This window comes from Vipera berus, assembly GCF_964194415.1.
Source record: "Vipera berus genome assembly, chromosome: 1".
In the NCBI taxonomy this organism is placed as follows: Eukaryota; Metazoa; Chordata; class Lepidosauria; order Squamata; family Viperidae; genus Vipera; species Vipera berus.
This window is the reverse complement of record NC_138202.1, coordinates 179288467-179309697: the sequence shown is the minus strand read 5'-3', so window position 1 is coordinate 179309697 and position 21231 is coordinate 179288467. Positions and strand designations below refer to the sequence as shown.

The 21231-nt window shown below is 37.8% G+C and overlaps 1 protein-coding gene across 1 annotated transcript in view; it reads left to right on the top strand.

Moving 5' to 3' along the window:
• KLF7 (KLF transcription factor 7) overlaps window positions 1–19464 on the top strand; it is an 87393-nt gene extending 67929 nt beyond the window's left edge. Inside the window, exons 5-6 of the mRNA XM_081329911.1 lie at window positions 11803–12995; window positions 16913–19464. Coding sequence (XP_081186037.1) covers window positions 11803–11854 — 52 coding nt within the window. The 3' untranslated portion in view covers window positions 11855–12995; window positions 16913–19464. The remainder of the gene's footprint in view (window positions 1–11802; window positions 12996–16912) is intronic.
• Window positions 19465–21231: the final 1767 nt, after the last annotated feature.

Sequence of the window (21231 nt, the reverse complement as noted above, 5' to 3'; positions counted from 1 at the left end):
TAGGGCCTGGAATCTCAGGACCAGCTTATCTCCTATCCTTTCTGCCTATGAGGTACATTCTCGCAGAGTGGGTGAGTCTAGGTCTCCACTATTAAATGTTGTCATCTTGTGGAACTAAGGAAGCATGCCCTCTCTGTTATTGCCTCCACCCTCTGGAACAGCATTCCCCCAGAGATACAGACTAGACTATCTCTCCTGGGGTTCTGGAAAGCACATAAAACGTGGCTCGGTCCCAGACTTGGGATGGGTGCATTATTGTTTGTTGGGCTGGGCAGGGGGACTGTTTTGTTTTTTATTTTTGTTATTTTTGGATCATTTTACTCTAGGCTGTTCGTGTGGTTTTAGGTTTTATCTGTTTTATGGATTTGGGGTGTGTGTATGTTGTATACCATCCAGAATCCCTTAGAGTTTGACAGCTTTAATTAATAGCTAGTTTTCTTGGTGAAATCTCTTCTTTTTATAGGCATTATAGCAGTGGTTTTCATCCTTTTCTTCACTACAGACTCCCTTTAAATACCTTTTGTGATCACCGGCCATGACCACAAACCCCAAAGACCTAACTCAAGATTTAAATCATAACATTTCTTCAAGTCTTCAGGGACCCCAATGACTATCTCATGACCGCCCAGGAGTCCGTGGACTATAGGTTGAGAACTACTTCACTATGGGATTAACAACAGGATTAAAACAAAATATGAGTACCCCCTTCATTCCTCTGGCTGTCCCATTCATACCCTACAACATATAGGGAAGGCATTAACATTTACCAGAATGCATATGGTGAGAAAAATTAAACACTTGCCATGAGATACCAGTCTGCCAAAGTATTGCAGTACTTCTCTGAAGCAGTAGAGTATGTACAGAAGAGCCAAATGTAGAGAATATGTTACTCTATTTATCCGTATAAATCCTTTGTTATAAAAATTAGTTCAAGCATAGCTTGATAGATATGTTTGTTATAACCTGTAAGATGAGACAGAAAGGAGGATAGGAAAAAATTTGAAATAGGAAGAATTTAAAATATATTTGTTGTTAGCTGCGAAGTCGTGTCCAACCCATCGTGACCCTATGGACAATGTTCCTCCAGGCCTTCCTGTCTTCTACCATCTTCTGGAGTCCATTTAAGCTCACGCCTACTGCTTCAGTGACTCCATCCAGCCACCTCATTCTCTGTCGTCCCCTTCTTCTCTTGCCCTCAATCTTTCCCAGCATTAGGCTCTTCTCCAGTGACTCCTTCCTTCTCCTTAGGTGGCTAAAGTATTTGAGTTTTAGCTTCAGGATCTGGCCTTCTAAAGAGCAGTCAGGGTTGATCTCCTCTAGGACTGACCGGTTTGATCGCCTTGCAGTCCAAGGGACTCGCAGGAGTCTTCTCCAGCACCATAGCTCAAAGGCCTCAATTCTTTGGCGCTCAGCCTTTTTTATGGTCCAGCTTTCACTGCCATACATTGCAACTGGGAAGACCATAGCCTTGACTTTACGCACTTTTGTTGACAGGGTGATGTCTCTGCTTTTTAGTGTGCTGTCTAGATTTGTCATGGCTCTCCTCCCGAGGAGCAAGCGTCTTTTAATTTCTTGGCTACAGTCTCCATCTGCAGTGATTTTGGAGCCCAGGAATATATAAAATATATAGAATGTACAATTCTGGCAGCAGAATGTGAACTGTATATAGTTGTCTTTTGGCATTTATCTCAAAATTATATAATGTCAAATTTTCCGAACAAGCAACTTTATTTATTTATTTATATTTATTTATTTATTTATTCATTTATCCCATTTCTAAACCTCCCATTTCTCTCAGATAGCAATAGTACTTAGACTTATATACCGCTTCCCAATGCTTTACAGCCCTCTCCAAGAGGCTTACAGAGTCAGCATATTGCCCCCAACTGGCTCCTCAATTTCCCGACCTCAGAAGGAAGGAAGGTTGTCAACTTTGAGCTGGTGAAACTCGAACTGCCAAACTGCTGGCAGCCGGCAGTCAGCAGAATTAGCCTGCAGTACTGCATTCTAACCACTGCACCACCACAGCTCATATACAAATATACAACAGATTTAATAAAATAGGGAATATGTATAAAATGTATATTTATGGAAAAGATCTATTAAATGAAGAACAGCTTCTTGTATGGTATATATTAGGAAAAAGGTATTGAAAAATGCAGATATTGGGAAAGATATTCAGAGAAATCCTTATAGTATTTATAGAAACATTGAAAATGTTGCAAATGGATGTACAAACTGGATGGAATGAATGTTTTTATTCCTGTGTGTCTCTATGAATGCTGCCTAATGTCAGCCATTTTATACTCATCTAATAAGGTTCTTATGAAACATTTATAACATGCTTTCTAAATATATCCATTAGTCCCAAAGACTGCTTACTTTTTTGCTCAGGATTGCAAAAGTGAAAAACTGGGGGAAAATGTATTAACAAATTTGTTGGCCTCTAATCAAAGATGAAGCCAAATTGCAAACCAGTTTTAAAGTAAATAATCAGCCTCCAAATTAGATACATAAAATGGCAAACGTTTTGGTTTTATTTTTATCAAAGGCACTGAAAGAAATAAAAAGCCATATTTAAAATTGTTGCATCCTGAAATGTTAAGAATTCAAATTATAGCTCATCCTTATTATACACTTCTGCCTTGCAGTTGCATATTATCAAACCATGCATAGTAAAAAAGATTAAAATTCTACACCTATGGAAAAGTCCATCTGTCATTGTAGTCAAAAACCACAGATCCAATGAGAACCTTCTCTGCAAATACTGAAATCTTGTTTCAGTATAGCAAGTGTGGATATGCAAAGCTTCAAAGGACTAACAACTGCTAACTATATAGCTACAACCACAAAAATAAAATTATGAATAAGTTAACATGGATGCAGATTTTGATCAAAGCAGTAATAGGAAATGCTGCAATAAATAAAAGGAAAAGTATAAAATATTCCTGATTTAACAATTAACTCCAGTATGAAGTATGAAGCAAAACTAGAAAGAAAAAATAATAAAATACAAAAGCAAAGCCCAAAACTGTTTTCAATACCTGAAAATAATTATGAATGTTTCTTCATGAAAGGAAAAAATTAGCTAATATTGAAGTAATTGTTACACACACACACACACACACACATTTTCTCTTGGTCTGTTTATGAGAGCAGTGAAGCAGAGATAGAGGGTGACTGAGTCAGTCACTTCTTCACAGCTCAACCTATTTTGTAGGGTTATTTCATATAGGAAAAAAGAGGTAAGAAAGCTATATAATAGCTGAATAAAAGGCAGGATGTATATATCTCATATTAATATACAAGTGTATAATTATTTAGCTGTATGAACTCACATATCTAGATAAGAGGTTATACAAGCAACTGTTAAAGTCCTTGATATTTTTGAAATCTGATTTAGAAATCTATAACTGAAAACTTACTTCATTGTTTACTTTAGTTATCTTGGCATATTGCTGATAAAATAAATCCTTTAATAGATTTTGGGGTAATAAAACATAATAGGTCTGTCTTTGCTAAACAAGCTGTAGACTACCTAATTGGAAATATGGACTATGCCAGTCTTAAGACTAAAGTCCTATTGAGGGACTAATCAAATAATATAGCTACATCTGGCTTTGACATGCTTTAAAATCCTATTTATAAAAGTAGCTTTCTGGGCAGGTTTTAGAAAATTACCCATCCTTTTTCATGCAGCCTCAAGTCCATTGCTATAATAAGAAAATGTTTATAATACAATCAAAGCTCTATTTCCCTCCTAAGCACATGAGATTGCCAAAACCCATGCACGAAGAAGATGCATTTGAAAGAACCAGTCTCCTGTTTCTTAACAGGGAAAAAATCTGATCTTTTTCACATCTCTGTTCTGAGGTTTTTTGCATTACCAATTAATTAAGCACTGCCTTCCTTTGCTTTTTATCTCTGGATCCTTGACTATACTTAGTTTTCCCATAACCCCAGAATTTGGCTTAATTTGGTTAACTAAAGAAATATTTTCTTTCTCTGCTTTAGAAGCAATGGAAGAATACTCAGACAATTGCCATTTCATTGATGTTGGTGGAAATAATATTAATTTGAAACAGCCAGGAAATTGTATTCTTGGAGTGGAGCTTTCTTGTTAATCTTTATTCTTAAGAGGAATCCAGAATTCGATTCATTCCAACCTTTTCGTTGCTACAATCAATCCATGCCATATTACTTTATCACAGTGTTACAGCAATTGATCTGTTGATAATACTGATATCTGTATTCCACAGTAACTAGTATGGAAGAACCCCACTAATTCTGCATGCCCAGGAAGATTCCATCTATATGATTAAACAAGAATATTTTCTGCAATGTGAATATTTATATTTATATTTGAAACTGTGGCAGCGTGATATGGATGTATGTCACATTTGCCATTCAAAATACCTCACATTTCCTCTTAGGATAGTTGTCCTTTTATATTGTAGTGTCAGAGATACATAGATTGATATGAGGATAAGAGAAAGATTATTCTGATTGGTCCTTTCCTTCCCCACTGACATACATTCCATTTTTAATGGACTACTAGGCTATTTTCCAAAATATATGGTAAGAGAGTTACTTTGTGTTCTTATCTTTTCACTTGCTTTAGAATGAGCTAGGCAATTAATCTCAAGATTTCTTCATCCCATCTTTTGCTCCCTTTTTCATTTCACTTTCTAGATCAGAATCTTCCTGCATTATTTTTTTAGTGGAGCATAAAGGTAAAGGTTCCCCCGCACATGTGTGCTAATCATTTCCAACTCTAGGGGCTGGTGCTTATCTCTGTTTCAAAGCCGAAGAGCCAGCGCTTGTCCGAGGACGTCTCCCTGGTCATGTGGTCGGCATGACTAGATGCCAAAGGCGCACATAACGCTGTTACCTTCCCGCCGTAGTGGTCCCTATTTTTCTACTTGCATTTTTTACGTGCTTTCGAACTGCTAGGTTGGCAGAAGCTGGGACGAGTAACAGGCGCTTACTCTGTTACACGGCACTCGGGATTTGACCCGCCAAACTGCCAACCATTTGATCAACAAGCTCAGCATCCTAACCCACTGAGCCACCGCGTCCCTTGTTAGTGGAGCATAGTGATGTTAATTAAATTCCACATGTTTTCAGGGGAATCCTAGCTCCAAATATGACACACATTCTTTTCTTCTTGAATGCTGCCTCTTAATGGGGGTTTGCAACCCATGATGCTACTTGTACTTGTACTTGTTTTCAACTATGATGATTTTTCATAGCACAGTAGTTTCCAATTGCCTTCTAAACCACTGTTACTTTGCTGTGGTGGTATATTTCATCCCTGCCGTTGTATAAACTACAACAGCTGTGGCAGACTGCATATATTAACTTGTAGTTGTTACTGATAGAACATTTGCTCTTTATCAGAGTATGCTTATTTATTTGTCGCATTACTTGCTAGATCACTATTGTTAGATACATGCAACATATTTGTCAAATAAAAAGCGTATCTAAAATGTTACTACTACAACTGGCAGTGCTGCTAACTGTCACAACTATTTTTGCAGCTCACCAGATCTGTTATGCCATCCAAACCTCAGTGAAGGCACCTGGTAGCTTCAAGCTTAGGACATTTTCTTGAATCCAATCCATATTTCAGAATTGCATGGATAAAAACAAGAGGAAAGTCATGTTACTAGTCTAAAAAGAAAATATAATGAGATTAAAATAGAATTACAATAGTACAATTTTATCAGCAAAAGACAGTCCAAAGGCTCTGTATTGTTGCACTGAGCTAGCATTCAGTATAAACTAGCTCTTAAGCTTGATGGTTTTCCTCTTAACAATAAGGCTACACATTCAGATAATGGGCAGTTGATAGATCTACTAGTTGACTGCTGGATAATTTTCTACTGTTTTGCAGGGATATATTAATTTATATGTTTGATTTCTAATAAAGTCTTCATTAAACTTTTGATTTCTTCTAGTACACTTTATTCTGGGGATTCTGAAACATCTTGATGACAATTTGTGATCATGGTTGCATGCACACACAGAGAGAGAGAGAGAGAGAGTAGCATAGTCAAGCAGACTGCTTCTTTTTTTCATGTTAGAGATCTTGGATACAAAACTTAATCTTTGGGAGAGGGGAGTTTGTGCATGAAGATTGTCATATATTTCTTAGTAAGCTAGAAAATAGTGGGATAGACAACATCACCAGCAGATGGATTTGTAACTGGCTTACAGACCATACTCAACGAGTCATTCTTAATGGCAGTATATCCACATGGAGAAAAGTAAGCAGTGGGGTACCACAAGGTTCCGTCTTAGGCCCAGTACTCTTCAGTGTCTTCATCAATGACTTAGATGAGGGAATTGAAGGGGAACGCATCAAATTTTCAGATGACACTAAGCTGGCAGAAACAGTCAACACCCCAGAAGACAAGCTCAGGATCCAAAAAGATCTTGACAGACTTGAACAATGGGCCTTATCCAACAACATGAAATTTAATGTGGAGAAAAGCAAGGTTTTACATCTAGGCAGGAAAAACCAAAGGTACAAGTACAGATTAGGCAAAACCTAGCTCAAAAAAACAGTAACTGTGAGAAGGAACTTGGAGTCCTGGTGGATGATCACTTAAACATGAGTCAGCCGCCGCCAAAAGAAGCTAATACAATCCTTGGTTGTATAAACAGAGGTATAGAATCAAAATCATGTGAAGTATTAGTATCACTTTATAAAACTTTAGTAACACCACACCTGGAATATTGCATCCAATTTTGGTCATCGCATTACAAAAAAGATGTTGACACTTTAGAAAAAGTGCAAAGAGCAACTGAGATGATTAAGGGTGTGGAGACAAAAACGTATAAAGAACAGTTGCAGGAATTGGTATGGCCAGTCTAAAGAAAAGGAGGACTAGGGGTGACATGATAGCATATTCCAGTATTTGAGAGGGTCAGCTTATTTTCCAAACCACCAGAAAGAAGGCAAGACAAGAAACAATGGATGGAAACTAATCAAGGAGAGAAGCAACCTGGAATTAAGGAGAAACTTCCTAACAGTGAGGACAATTAACCAGTGGAACAGTTTGCCTTCAAAAATCATGGTTGCTCCATTGTTGGAGTTTTTAAAGAAGAGACTAGACAATCACTTGTCTGAAATTGTATAGATTCTCCTGCTTGAGCAGGGGGCTGGACTAGAAGACCTCCATGGTTCCTTCTAGATTCTATTCTATTCTATGCCATGCCATGCCATGCCATGCCATGCCATGCCATTCTTCTACAATTGGCCGAAATTCTGTAAGGCAGAGTAGAAAACATTGTAAGGTCCAAATGAAGAATGGAAGTTTCCGGGTAGACCAACATGGTTTGGAAATCAAGACAGCCATATAAAAAGTTGATCTGCTATAGAAATTATTCCAGTTTCTTGCTGTTCCCAGAGACTTTTGTTCTCTGGTAAGGCTCCTAACCTTTAAGTAGGGTTAAGTGGCACTAATCAATCCTGATTGTTGAAATTGGAGTAATAGTAGACCATGTGTGTCAGGATGACTCTCAATGCAACTTGGTATTTTTCTGTGTCTCTGCCATTTAACTTTTCTGTATAACAGCAGTGATGCTAACTCAGCTTGGACATTCAGAATTTCTAATGGGAGTTACAATCCACTTGTTCAGAACTGTGAGGTGTGCTTCTTCCATGATGCTAGGACTTAGTACGTTGCCCTGTTTTTTTCCTTCTTCTTCCAGTAAAATTCAAGTGTGAGGAGCAAGATATGTGTCCTTATAGAAGTAGCAGTTACATCTCTTCAGTAAAAATTACAAGTAGTCTTCGATTTACACTATTCACCATTTTTTATCATTTTTCACACTTATGACCGTTGCAGCATTCCCTTTTGTGACCTTCTGACAAGCAAAGTCAATGAGGAAGCCAGATTCATTTATCAACTGTGTTACTAACTGAACAACTGCAGTGTTTCACTTAACAACTGTGGCAAGAAAGTTCATAAAATGGAACAAAATTTACTTAGCAAAGGAAAGATTTGGCTAAATTGTGGTTGTAAGTTGAGGACTACCTGTATCTTATATCTAGCATATAGAAAGTCTGTTTAATGTAGTTGTTAAAAGTTTCGGATTGGGAGTGGGGTGAGTCAGATTCTAGTCCTCTCTCAGTCACAAAAGATTATGGGATGTAATGTTTGTTTGTTAAATTTATTTGCAGCCTATCTTTCTGTTGGGCTACTCTAGGCAGTTTGCAACAATAAAAAGGGAGAAATGAAAAGAATGTAAACTGAACAGAAGTAAAATAATAGAACAATAAAATAACCAGTGAAAAAGAGCACAAGAATGCATCAATCTGATAACAAAAAATGGATGGATGGAGAGCAGAGAGCAAGGGGAAGGGGGTTGGAGTCTGCCATCAATCCTGTAGCCGCTTCCAGTATGGAACTCCCCCATCTGGTCCTCAGAACAACGTGCAGAACTGGCTGACTTGGATGACTTTCGACCACTCATTCTCTCCTACCTCACAAGGTTGTTGTGAGGTGGGGAAATAGGAAGAGAGAGCACTTTATATCCTTTTGCTCCTGAATGAAATATAGTATTTTAGCAAGTGGAAATCACAAGCAGGTTTTATTTTTTACTTTAGAAACTGTAAATACACATTATTATTGAAACTTAAAGGTGTTTTTTTAAAAAAATAAGTTTAACTGCAGTGAATACTCAGCTGCTCATGCTAACTCTTCATTTCAGCATGCTTTGACTTTTTTTTTTGCATAAGCATTTCTAAATCACCTGGGTCATGACTAAGTATCATGACAAGTCATAGTTAATTCCTTTCTTTTGGATTCACTGGTAGTGAAGGTAGAATTTTTTTTGTTTGTGTAGTCGGTTTGGTGTGACTGTTACAGCCTTCTATCCTTTCTAAAATCAGTCACTGTCTTTATGAGGACCAACCAATAATGGGCAAGCTTTTTCCTCTTAACTATTGAAGCACTATCCGTCCATCCTTCAGCTGGCAAAAAAGTATGCCTGCATAAAAGTATGACCACATTGCCAAACTTCATCCTGCCATAATAACAAGACTAATGACTGGCACTGCCATAATCTACATAGGGCAAGCCAAATTAAGGAAATGGATTGGTAGATTCCCCTGGCTTCACTTCCACCAAACGTTCATGGGAAAACAACCACCTTTCATTCTCCTCAAAATGGAGTGGTTTGGGGTGAAGGTAGGCAGCTCTGAGATAAATTTTAGGTAGATGTAAATCTGTTAAACTTGACCAAAGAAATCTTGTCCTGTTGGGTTTGTTCTATGTTGTGCCATGCATTTATTTTGGGGAAACAAAACAACCACTCCATAAACGCATAGCACAACATAGGAGAACAAACCCATCAGGACAAGATTCAGCAGTCCATCTGCATTTAAAAGACAAAGGCCACTCTTTCAAAGAAAGCAAAGGCCACATTTTCGACAGAGAGAACCGTTGGTTTGAAAGAGGGGTCAAAGAGGCTATCTATGTCAAAATTGAACAGCCCTCTCTCAACAGAAGGGACGTGGTGGCTCAGTGGGTTAGGACACTGAGCTTGTCGATCAGAAGGTCGGCAGTTTGGCGGGTTGAATCCCGAGTGCCGCGTAACAGAGTGAGCGCCTGTTACTCGTCCCAGCTTCTGCCAACCTAGCAGTTCGAAAGCATGTAAAAATGCAAGTAGAAAAATAGGGACTACTACAGTGGGAAGGTAACAGCGTTCTGTGCGCCTTTGGTGTCTAGTCATGCCGGCCACATGACCACGGAGACATCCTCAGACAAGCGCTGGCTTTTCGGCTTTGAAACGGAGATGAGCACCGGCCCCTAGAGTTGGAAACGACTAGCACACATGTGCGGGGGAACCTTTACCTTTACCTTTTACTCTCAACAGAGGGGGAGATATATGACATCATTTATTTCCAGTCTACAACACAGTCTTTTCAACAGTTCCAAGAAGGCTTGGTACCCATTTGCACTATTCAGCTGACCCTGACAACACAGATAAACCTCCAGGTGGCCTCAATGATTCTCTAAAAGAATGCAAAAGAGCAGCTGTCTGCAAGGAGTATAAATCCTTCCAATCACCACCATCCAGTCAGAGCTGAAGAAGTTTCTTGGATGAGAAGCAAAACGTCTTCAAAGAAAAACAAGAAAGTCCAGTTGCTTCATGTAAAAACATCTTTGGGACAGTGTGTTGCCATGCAAATAATAACAACAGCCATCACTGTGGCACTGGGAGCTGCGAAAGCCAAAATGGAATAGACAAAATCATATTCCCATTAAATCAAAGCTTTGCCTGATTAGTATGATAGTTGTAGAGCTCGTGCAAAAGTTATCAGAGATAATAAAAAGGGTAAAAAATATGATCACACAAATTTCTCTTGACAGCAGAAGCAATGAAAACCAGCAATGCACCCAATGGAGACAAAAGTAGTACACACCTGACAGTACCTAGCACTCACTTCTGTCTTCTGTGCAATAAAGGATTGGTGCTCTTTCAGAAGAGTATGAAATATGTGTTTTAAAATAAGTTTGTTGCTCTTTTCAGAAGAAGCAGGAAACAGGTTTGTATAAGGAGTCCACCTATGATCTGACAAGCCCTATTGGAAGCTCAAGCCAGGTATTAATAAAGTGGAAGTCAGATGTCCTGTCTGTCCTGAGGTTAAACTATCCTGACAGTGGAAAGCAATGCCAAGAAACCAGAACGGAGGGCTGTGATCACCAACATTTAAACTGGCTAAAAAGGGGCAGGGTTGATCCCAGCTCCCAACCTTGTCAGCAGTCAAATGGTCAGTGAAGTGTGCCAGATTGTACTTCTTGCAAAAATCTATTGAGAGGACAGAAGAGAGAAAATATTCCTTTAAAGCTGGAACAACTGAGGATGAGTTTAAGTTGCCTCAGATATAGGCTAAGACTTAAACAACGTCAGGAAGACATGGAAGAAAAAAAAGCAGATATTGAGGCAAAGTTTGTGCTGTGATTAGAGGCAAATGAGGAAGAGGACTTAAATTATCACAGTGCTTTTGTTTGGGGTTACCATAGCCGGGCTGCCAAAAACCAGATGACTGCTAAATGACAAAAAGAATTATAGCTTTTCATGTCTCTCTTTTCTATTTAGTGACCATATGAATTTCTGCAGCCCAAATATGGTCATCCTTGGTGACATGAAGCTCTTAAAAGTGATATCAGCTTGAACTATGAATATATGCATATTTCTGAATCCTTTGCTCTTAGGTAGAAGATTGTTTAAAGTATTTTAGTGGACTCAAATTTTATTGCAGTAGGAGCTGCCTGTAAATAGGTAGCACACAATGGTCCTTTAAAATACTACATATTGTTTGAGAATGGCTTCTCCATAAATGGGACCAAGTTTGTGTCTTTTTTTTCTCAATGATTATTGTGCTTCCTTCTGGCTGGACCATGATTAGTTGGGCATTTCCCCCCAGTCATCCTTTTCAGTTATAAGCCACTGACTATATATATGATCTATATACATATACATTTCAAAATTATGAGATTATCTCACCCATTTTTCTTCTGAAGGATTCTTCCATTACCATGAGAGCTGAAAAAGTAGATTCTGAAACAGATGTAATAGAATTAAAATTGCCAGCTAAACCTGTATTCATTTATTACTCATACCATTTTTAGTACATATCAGGTGCTTTACAATTTCTGCAATTTTATTATGCAGGAATAAGCAGAGAGTTTTCCAGCTGATTACAAACTTGGACATTGTGAGAAGTGAAATCCAAACTATATAATTGTCTTTGATACTGATTTTATTTTTGTGTTTACTTTGCAGGTGTTTTTCAAGGTCTGATCATCTTGCCCTCCATATGAAGAGGCACATCTAAATAATAGGGAAAATACAGTGTGACCCGGATGCAGTTAGACCATAGCGTCATGGGGAGAAGGGTGGAACCCAATTGCCTGTCTCTTGCTACCTTCCAAAAGAAGAGAATTTGATCACATGTAAACCTCTATTCACACAACATGCAGTAAATGCTGTCATGCACTCAGCAGTACGTTCATCTGTTTCCAATGCATTGCCCATCTGAAAGGCAGAAGACATGTGATTAGGAAAAGGGATGCAGGGGAAGTCTTTAAGACACAGTTGCTTACAGCACTTCAGAACTTGAAAATCTTTGTTCCTGTTTATTGCCAATGGAAATCAAAGCAGATGGAAGAGGATTCCTTGCAGGTGAACAGCATAGAAGCAGCATATAGTAACTTGCTTCTTGGTGCAACTTGACTGGGGAGGGGGGAAACCTATTTTGGACTTGCATATTTGTAGCACTAACTTTTCTTTGGAGATAATTTTGGAAGGAAAACTAATGCCCTAGAAAAACCAAATTCCAGTTTGGTAGCCAAAACATTACTGTCTTGGTTCCTTTCTGCTGATTTTGTTTTAAGGCACCCTTAATGATTTATCAAGATTCCTCAAGAACTTCTTGATCTGCTCTCTTTTGTTTTTTCGTAGAACTGAGCTGTCAAGATCTGTTTAAGTCAATACCAATGGCCTTAATTGGCAGTACACTCTGCAGCGATCCTAGGATACACCTACCAGTTTTCTTGCTTCAGCTGTTATGGACTTTGTCAAGGAGATATATATATATATAGAGAGAGAGGGGGGGGGAGAGAGAGAGATACTGTTTTGTTCCTTTAATTTTGGTATTTGGTTATTGCACATCACGTGCACAGAGGAACTGTGAAAACTGCTGATATGATTGCATAACGGTTGACAAGCGAAATCCCTGAGCAAGATCACAGTATATCTTTGGAGGCATCACCATATTGCCATAGTTCGAACTTCCTATTTAATTACTTAATGAAAACTTGAAAGAAAGCTTATTTGAAGCTTTGAACCTTTTCTCCAAGTTTCTGAGAACTCATTTACACACCTGGATATCTGTCTTGGATTCTCTCACTCAGGCCTGACTTCAGGTTTTCCTTCTGCACCCTGGGGAGCATGCTTGTGGGAACCCACAAAAAATGGTTAGCAATTCTGGTTGTTTGTTGTTGCTAGCCTTTTACTTGGTGAAATATGTGGTAACATATGTGTGTCTGGCACTCGCAAAAGAAATATTTTGGGTTAAGCAGATCAATAGAATACTTGCAATCATGTAAGTTAGGAGTGAGAACCTCTTGCTTTTAATATTAGTCTCCTACATGTTTTCTTCTAAAAGAGAAAATGCCTACCTAGATTCTCCTTTCCCATTTTATTAAGGTGATGAAATTCCCACTTGTCCAACACAATGCAGTTAAATGAAAGGATTGGCTTTTTGGTAAGCACGGACTTCTTTCCGAACAACTAATTTAAACAAAAACAAAAAAAAGTAGATGCATGGGTCCACTTCAAGCAATGGTTGTACTATTTAATGAACAATGAAGGCATCAGGCTCATGCTTGGATCTTGTAGATAGTTTGATGGTTGTGGTCAAATTAGATTATTTTTTTCTGTACTTATCTACACACACACACACACACACACACACACACCTTCCTTCCTCTATATATGCATAACGTTTATTTTTAGCTAGTTGGAGCTGGCACTATTCCAAAGACTGCCTTTTCAAACTATCTCTCATGCAGGTAAAGAGATAGTGATTCAGAATGGCTGTGTATAGTTAATTTGGGACCATCCCTGCAAGATGTGCTGAGAAACGGAATGGCCTGTAACTCTCTTGGTTGCTACTCTTCCACTCACTAAACTAGCTCACTGCCCTACTTTGGACTGTTTTTGACTTGTTGACTGTTCACTAATTTCCTAATTCACGTTTAGGATGCAGAAACATTAAAATAACTTTTTATATCTTCAAATATATAATGGAAGTACAGACACTGATACATAATATTTAGCTCTTGGGGTTTTCTTTCCATCTGTAATTTCATTCAGCTACTGAGGTTCCAAACAGTCCTCTCCTCGGGCTCAGATAATCCCTGCACATACTGTGACTATCAACAACCATTTATATACAAAGTCTAGCCCTTAATGATGGGATGAGATACGGACCAAAACCTGAATAATCTTTACAGAGGCAATTAATATTAGGATTTAAGAATAAGGGCAAGATCTAAGTTTTATTCCAAAGATTTGTGGTGAAGAAATCTTGGAGCATTGTTTGCTGACAATCTTGTAGTTCTCTTTAACTGTGTTTGCATCTTTTCTGTTCTATGGAGGTGTTCACTGGGAAATTGAGAACTCTGTAACTTGGTATTGGAATATTGTTGTGTGACAGTTTTAGAATATCAGAGAAGAGAGAAGACTGAACATCTAGACAACGTATTAGCTGAAAAATCTCTACTGTCAAGATTTTTTTGTTTTCTTGTAGAGTCTTGCATAATGTGCATGCATGTATCTGTGCGTATGGGTGTATGTATATAGATAAGTGTGTATGTATATATATGTGTGTGTGTGTGTGTATGTGCACGCACACACACAAATATATATATATGTATCTGTCATGACATAGTCCTTAAGTAATACCCATAGCCTAAAATATTCAGTTCTGTTGTATCTAGAATTTCATTTGAGACTATAAGAGTTACGGACAAATTTAAAATAAGCTTGCTTTCTTAAATAATCTGAAGCAGATGTGAATGGGAAGCCAGAGAAACCAAAAGGAATTGTGTTCATCTAACTCTTACTGATATTAGAAGTCTCAGAAAATTTTCTGTTAACAGGACTTGAAATAATCTGGGGAACAAAAAGCTTGTTTCTTTTCTCCCTGTTCAAAGTAGATTTGAAGTATAGGATTTAGTTGGGAGTAAGAAGGGCCTCTTCCTGAGTAAATGTGAAAGGGATCTGCTCTCAGCCTGTGAGAAGATAAAACAGGAAGAGATGTAGGTCCATAGTGAATGCATAAGGTTGCTATGTTTCCACTGTAGATTATATGGTTATTAGCTGGCCAGCACCACCAAATAAACAAATAATCAGAAGCCTATAACTTGGTACAGCAAATCAATCACAGCTTAGCCATCTGCCTCTGCCCCTAGTTTGCAATGTTTGTCTGTAAGGCTGTTGGCACTTGTCAGTGGGAGCCTCTTTACTTCCCAGTGAACCACCCCATCCTCTGTTGGTGATAGGATCTGTCTGCAATCCTAATCATACTGACAGTCTCACAAGCGTGGGAGGCAGGAAGGAGGAGGAAGAATTCAGGACAATGAGCCATGGGAAATGCAAACACAAATGGTAATTTGTTCTTGAGATTTTCTTTTCGCCACTTACCAAAAGAAAATCATGTCTGATGGGTGTGCCATACCAAAAATGATTTTTAGTGGGTTCTGTATTTCTGTTACAAATTCAACATAAATTGAGGGAGAATGTGTGTAAATATTTCAAGGACTTAATTACATCATTTAGCAGACCTTAGTTTGGCTTTTACCATCCTATACAAGGATTTTCTAACATAGCAATGATGGCAGGGTTTTACCACCCAGTCTTTATTAATGGTCTCAAGGAGAGGAAATGGCAAGGCAAGACAGAGTAGCTAATTTCCTAGTCTACTATAAGGAAGCTTGGATAGAAAATACAGGCAAAAGCAATCAGGCATTTGATTCAGGCAGCCCTGCCTTTGAGCAGTATTCTTGTTGCTTCAGCAGCAGCCGTGTATGCTGCATCCTGTTTTCAGTATGCCAGTTTACAATATGCTCTGGAAAATTTAGATTTGGTTAATTGTGTGGCATACTCTACATGCTAACTTGTACTACACATTTCTGGTAGACCCCATGATAATTGGATTCAAAAGAAAACTCTTGTTTTCTTTTAAACATTTAACAGAGGGCCATCTCTGTGGGTTTGTTTGTGTGTGTGTATATATGTGTGTGAGTATATGTATGTATATGTGTTAAGGATTTTGCCTTTCCTTGCCAAAATAAGATAGGGGCTATCTTCAGAAAAATAGCAAGAATTGACACACACACCCGACCCCTTTCAGCAACAAGGATCTCTCTCTTTCTCAGTAGGGATATAGTAAAGGCTTCATTTTTCTTAAAAACCCTCGAACAATAGGGGAAAAGTATCAAGAATGTATTAACCTGCTGTAATTTCAAAAGCACACTAAAATATTCTTAGATTTGAAAGTTAATGTTGGCATACTCATATTTTTAAATTGAACTATGTTTATATATTTTTTTTTAATTTGTTGATTGGGCATACCGCCAAATTGCAAGCGTATACTCCCAGGTTCTCTGTATCTACACATATGCTAAAACATCTGAATATATCTAAAATATAAGCCCATGTAAATGAAGTAAAATCCAACTCTGCCTGATGTAGTAATCAACAATCCCTATTTCTGTTTCATTTGAGTGAGGGCCCTTACTATTGACAGTGAATTTTAAAAGAATGTTGGCTTATTTGGAATAATTTTGCTTGTGTGTATCTTTATTGTATACCATGAGAAAACAGAATGAATGTTTACAAAAGTACCCTGAGTTTTATGTCACATGGAGGGAAGTGACATTAAATTGACCTATCTATCTGCTGAGGCTTCAGTGTGCAAAAATCACCTATCAATATAGCATACAATTTCTTGGACATCTTTTTTTAAATTCCTGTGTGACAGATTATTAGCTGGATAAATAGATCAGCATGGTTGATAGGTCCATTTGGGAAGCCATTCCTAAAGTAATATTTTTACACGTCTGTCACTTAATATTTTCATTTATTGTATTACTATTCCTGTGGCTAATAAATGGTTCCCTGGAAGGCCATATGGTCAGACCAGAATATATATCTGGTCCAGTATATCCAGTATATTGTTATTCGTTGTTATTTGTATTTTATGCATTTCTGAACGTTGTATCTGCTAATCCCTGAACACCAAAATTGTAACACTGTTTTTAAGCACTCATTTGTTATTGATCCTTCACTACCTGATAGACATTATATTATTTTTTAATTTTTTTAGTTCCACAGATATAGTGAAATTTGTGTGAAGTTGCTCAGTTCTAAGAAAAAACTAAACAGCACTTCAGTTATGCTAGCATGTATCATCAGCAAATGAACACTGTAAGTATATACATGGTAAAGGTCTCTTCAACAAATTGAGAGTACTATAGTGGTACCATTTTGAGAACAGTATTTTATCCCAAAATGAGCACTGTATAAAGAGAATGTTTGAGGGATTTTTTTTAAAAAAACACACTATAGAATACCACAAATATTGGCTGAGCGGAGAGGCTGAGCACACAAGGTAGTAGTAGTTTTCAGCCCATCTCCTTCCTTGCCTTGTGTTGCTTTCTCTGCCCCTTCTCTTAGAGTAGTGCTTCCAGTAGGGATACAGTAGGGCTCTGCTCATGTCTGGTTCCTTCAGGAGTCATCTGCACTTGAAGGAATTCTGCATCAGAGCTGGGATTATGCCTTTTACATGGCTGCCAATTCCATGGATGCCACACACTTGGAGGGCAATAGGACAAGGCTAGAAGCCTGGATGCACAAATGTATGAAAAGGTTATAACAAGTAAATAACTTTTCTGGGGATAGAATGGACAAGTTAATACTTCATTCCTGGTGAAGAGAAATACAGCCCCAAATCCAGAATCATGTCTCTTCCTCACATGACCCTTACCAGATGCATAAGCTCGTCTGCTGATTATTGTGCACAAACTTACAAAGTGAACAATATTTAGATATTTTGAGCAGCTGGTCAAGCAATTGCCCTTTTTTTCCACCCTCCTATGTGAGAAAAATTGCAAATCAACAATCAGAAGTCAATCAGAATCTGAATTGGGAAGGAAAAATAGAAATCTCACCCCAATTCAAGGTTAGCCAAAGCTGAGCTTTATTGCCAATCTTCATAATCAAGTCATTTGCTGCTTCTAAAGCAAGGTTATTCTTGTGAAGTATATATTTTTGACAGGGAGGAAACATGCAGAGATGATGCATTGAATTGGGAGGCAAAACATAAGGTTTGAGAATATGTTGTTAAGAGGTCCCGCCTTCTAGGCAAAATGGGCTGCATACAGGTTAAAAAAATAAAATCTCTCCTGTATCCTGTTGTCTGCAGTAACACTTTCCAGAAGTAGTTCTCAGTCCCAACTACTTCCTAAATTTCACTGGGGAAGGGATGGAATTAGCAAGCAGCACTGCAACTAAACCCGTGTCCCTCCTATTCCACAGTTCTGCCAAATAAACAAAAAAAATTGGATTCTAAGAAAGTTCAGAAAAATATCCAAAGGAATAATCAAGTAGGCAAGCTTGTCTTGCCCCTTATTAGCTACAATCCTGGTAAGATTGCCTCGTGATCAAGATTAGCTTCTAGTGGCATCAGTCCAAAGATCCACAGTTCCCATTTCCAGTCAATTTTCCAGCTGTAGTTCATACTATAAGGAGGTACTGGGTTTCATGGATTAGTGGTTCTTCATCCTTCACATGTAATGTGCTCAATCTGCTGAGGCACACATTCATCATACAGTTAGATCCTCCAAGCAGTTGATTCCACAGTGATTCTGGTCTTGACTTAAAGACTGATGATATATATGAGCAACGTTAATTACCTCCAGAATTGGAACCCTTGACAAGAGGTTTCAGGAGCATGGTAGGAGAAATTACTCCCTTGAAACAACCCCCTTTAAATCTTTCTAAAGTTATATCAAGGGAAAAGCATGTCAGAATTTAGACAATGGGTACAATGAATATTGCTTAGGGAAGTAAAGGATTGGTGTATTTGTAACAGATTCACCAGATCCTTTTTTGGATTCTAATTATATCTATATATATATATATATAATCCAGTCATTCTTTTAAAACAATACCTGCGTAACCACCAACAACTCTTGAAGGACTTTCTTTTTGCACTACAGCTTTTCTTTCATCAGACGTTTCTGCCAAGTGCATTTGGAGGAACCTTCAGCCTCGTTCTCTCAGGTATTTCTAGTACGGTGTTTCTTAACCTTGCTAACTTTCAGATATGTGGACTTCAACTCCCAGAAATCCCCCTCGCTGGCTAAGGAATTCTGAGAGTTAAAGTCCACACATCTTAAAGTTGCCAAAGTTGAAAAACATGGCTCTAGTATATCACAGAAGTACCCAAAATGGTAGCCCTCCATTCTCCCTTTTTTTGGTTGGTGTTTATTTTTTTTATGCTTTTTATATATATAAATATATATATAAATATAAATATATGAATATATTACTTTGTCCATTTTTTTGGCTGTACAAAAGTCTTAAGATTTAAAAATATTATTTGTATTATATGATGGTGGTATGTTAATGTTACAAGATTATTAATGAAAAAGAAGATTTATTTTTGTTACTGGTCTGTTTCATAATTCTTTTTTAAATTGGTATATTGTAAGATATCTATGCAAAAAAAGTTATGTGACGCATTTTTATTTAAGAATGTAATATGTGTAATAAAAAGTAGAATGTGTTTGGCCTGAAAATGGTTCAAGGCATCCTGGGTATTTTTTGTTGAAGCATAGAGAAAACTGCCTAATATAAAGATAGAAACAGGGCTGTATCTCGCAGTAACTCATAACAATGAGGAAGCAAAATTTTCTGGATTATATCCAATAGTTACTTCCACAAGTAAAAAGTGCTTCTGTTTGCACCAGAGGATCCTCAGACATGCTCCTCCATTCAAGCACATACTGTGGTGAAAACCCCCTTCTGCTCAAAGCACTCCCCTCTTACAGGAGGACCCCCCTTTTTCATAATCTGTATTATAGGATTTAGAATGCTGTAGCATTTGGTTTTCTACTAGAGCAAAGTTCCTATTCTTCTTTATACTGATGGATTTATAATATAGAAGGAAAGGGAATAGACCTATAAATAAATAAAGTTCCAAACAAGAAATAGATTTATTTATCCAAACCTTCTGAAAAGGTTTAATGGTTTACAGTAAACCATATTTAGCTTGTCTCAGAATTCCCTTGAGGAACATACCAAATTTACTTTCAGGTACTGATTTGGTTGAAAGCATTGATGAATGTACAACACATTTTCTCACATTTCTTTGTAATTTTATTGATAAATAATGTAAAAAAAAATCTCATTCTTGAATAGAAGATTCATGGAGTTTAATTTGGACAGCACCTAGAACTATACAAATGCATATATTGTACAAATACAGTACATGAAAGGAATTGTTTCAGAATTTTACTTAATTCTTTCTATAATCAGGCACGCTTCTTGGCAGGCTAAGACAGCTTGACAAAGTTTTGACAAAGAGAGTTCCCCAAAGCAAGAAATATGGCCTTGGACAGTAGATAAGGTGAAGTGAAGTAGTTGATCAGCTTTCCCGATCTGTCTTTGCTATCTATCCGGCCCTTCCTTTCTTGACAGACCTGTCCTGTGCTACCTGTGGGTTTCTTCTGTTCAGCTTTAAAGAAAAAGTTTCTGTGGCATGTATTTATTGACACAGATATTTGCTATTTTCAAAGGTTCATCCCACTCTTGGTTTCAGTTGTAGGTCTGTTCTGGAGAGTAGGTTCCTGTATCTGTGGGAGAGATGAATTGTGCCACATACTCCCTGAAAATCCACCACACTGCATGCTTTATAAGGCCACTCACTTACTGTTTTAGAGCCAACTTTAGGTATGTGTTTTTCAAGCAATGTACTTAATGTATCTTGATTTCGAATTGTGTTGGAGAAGAAACATGAGAGTCCCCTGGACTGCAAAGAGATAAATCAGTCAATCCTAAAGGGGAATCAACCCTGACTGTTCTTTGGAATGAAAAGATAGTGAAGCTGAAGCTCAAATAGTTTGGATACCAAATGAGAGGAGAAGACAACTCATTGGAAAAGACTCTGATGTTGTGAAAGTTTGAAGGCAAAAGGAGAAAGGGATGGCAGAGATGACATGGTTGGATAATGTCATTGACACAGTGGATATGAATTAAATCCAGTATAGCTGGACTCCTATAGCTGCTAGATTTCTTCTCTTAATGGAATCTCATTCTAACTATGTTGGGGAGGGGGGGAGAGGAAGAGGCATGATTCAGGGAGCAGTATAGCTGTGCATATAAAGAAATAGCTTACTCTGGTGGAAGAATAGTAGTTAATACAAAGAAAACAACTCTGACACTTCATTCTGTAGTGTAGCTCAACAGAAACACTTGTTCTCTTCCAGGTTATTGTTGCTTGAGAAGCTTGTGTGTCATGTTAAATTAAGCCTCTTCATTGGATAAAGCTTGATTACAGCGCTTGGGCAGAATATTCACTTTATATAATTTAGATTTTGGCATTTACATTATTCTTGCCTCTTCTTCTGTGGTCCTTGGTAA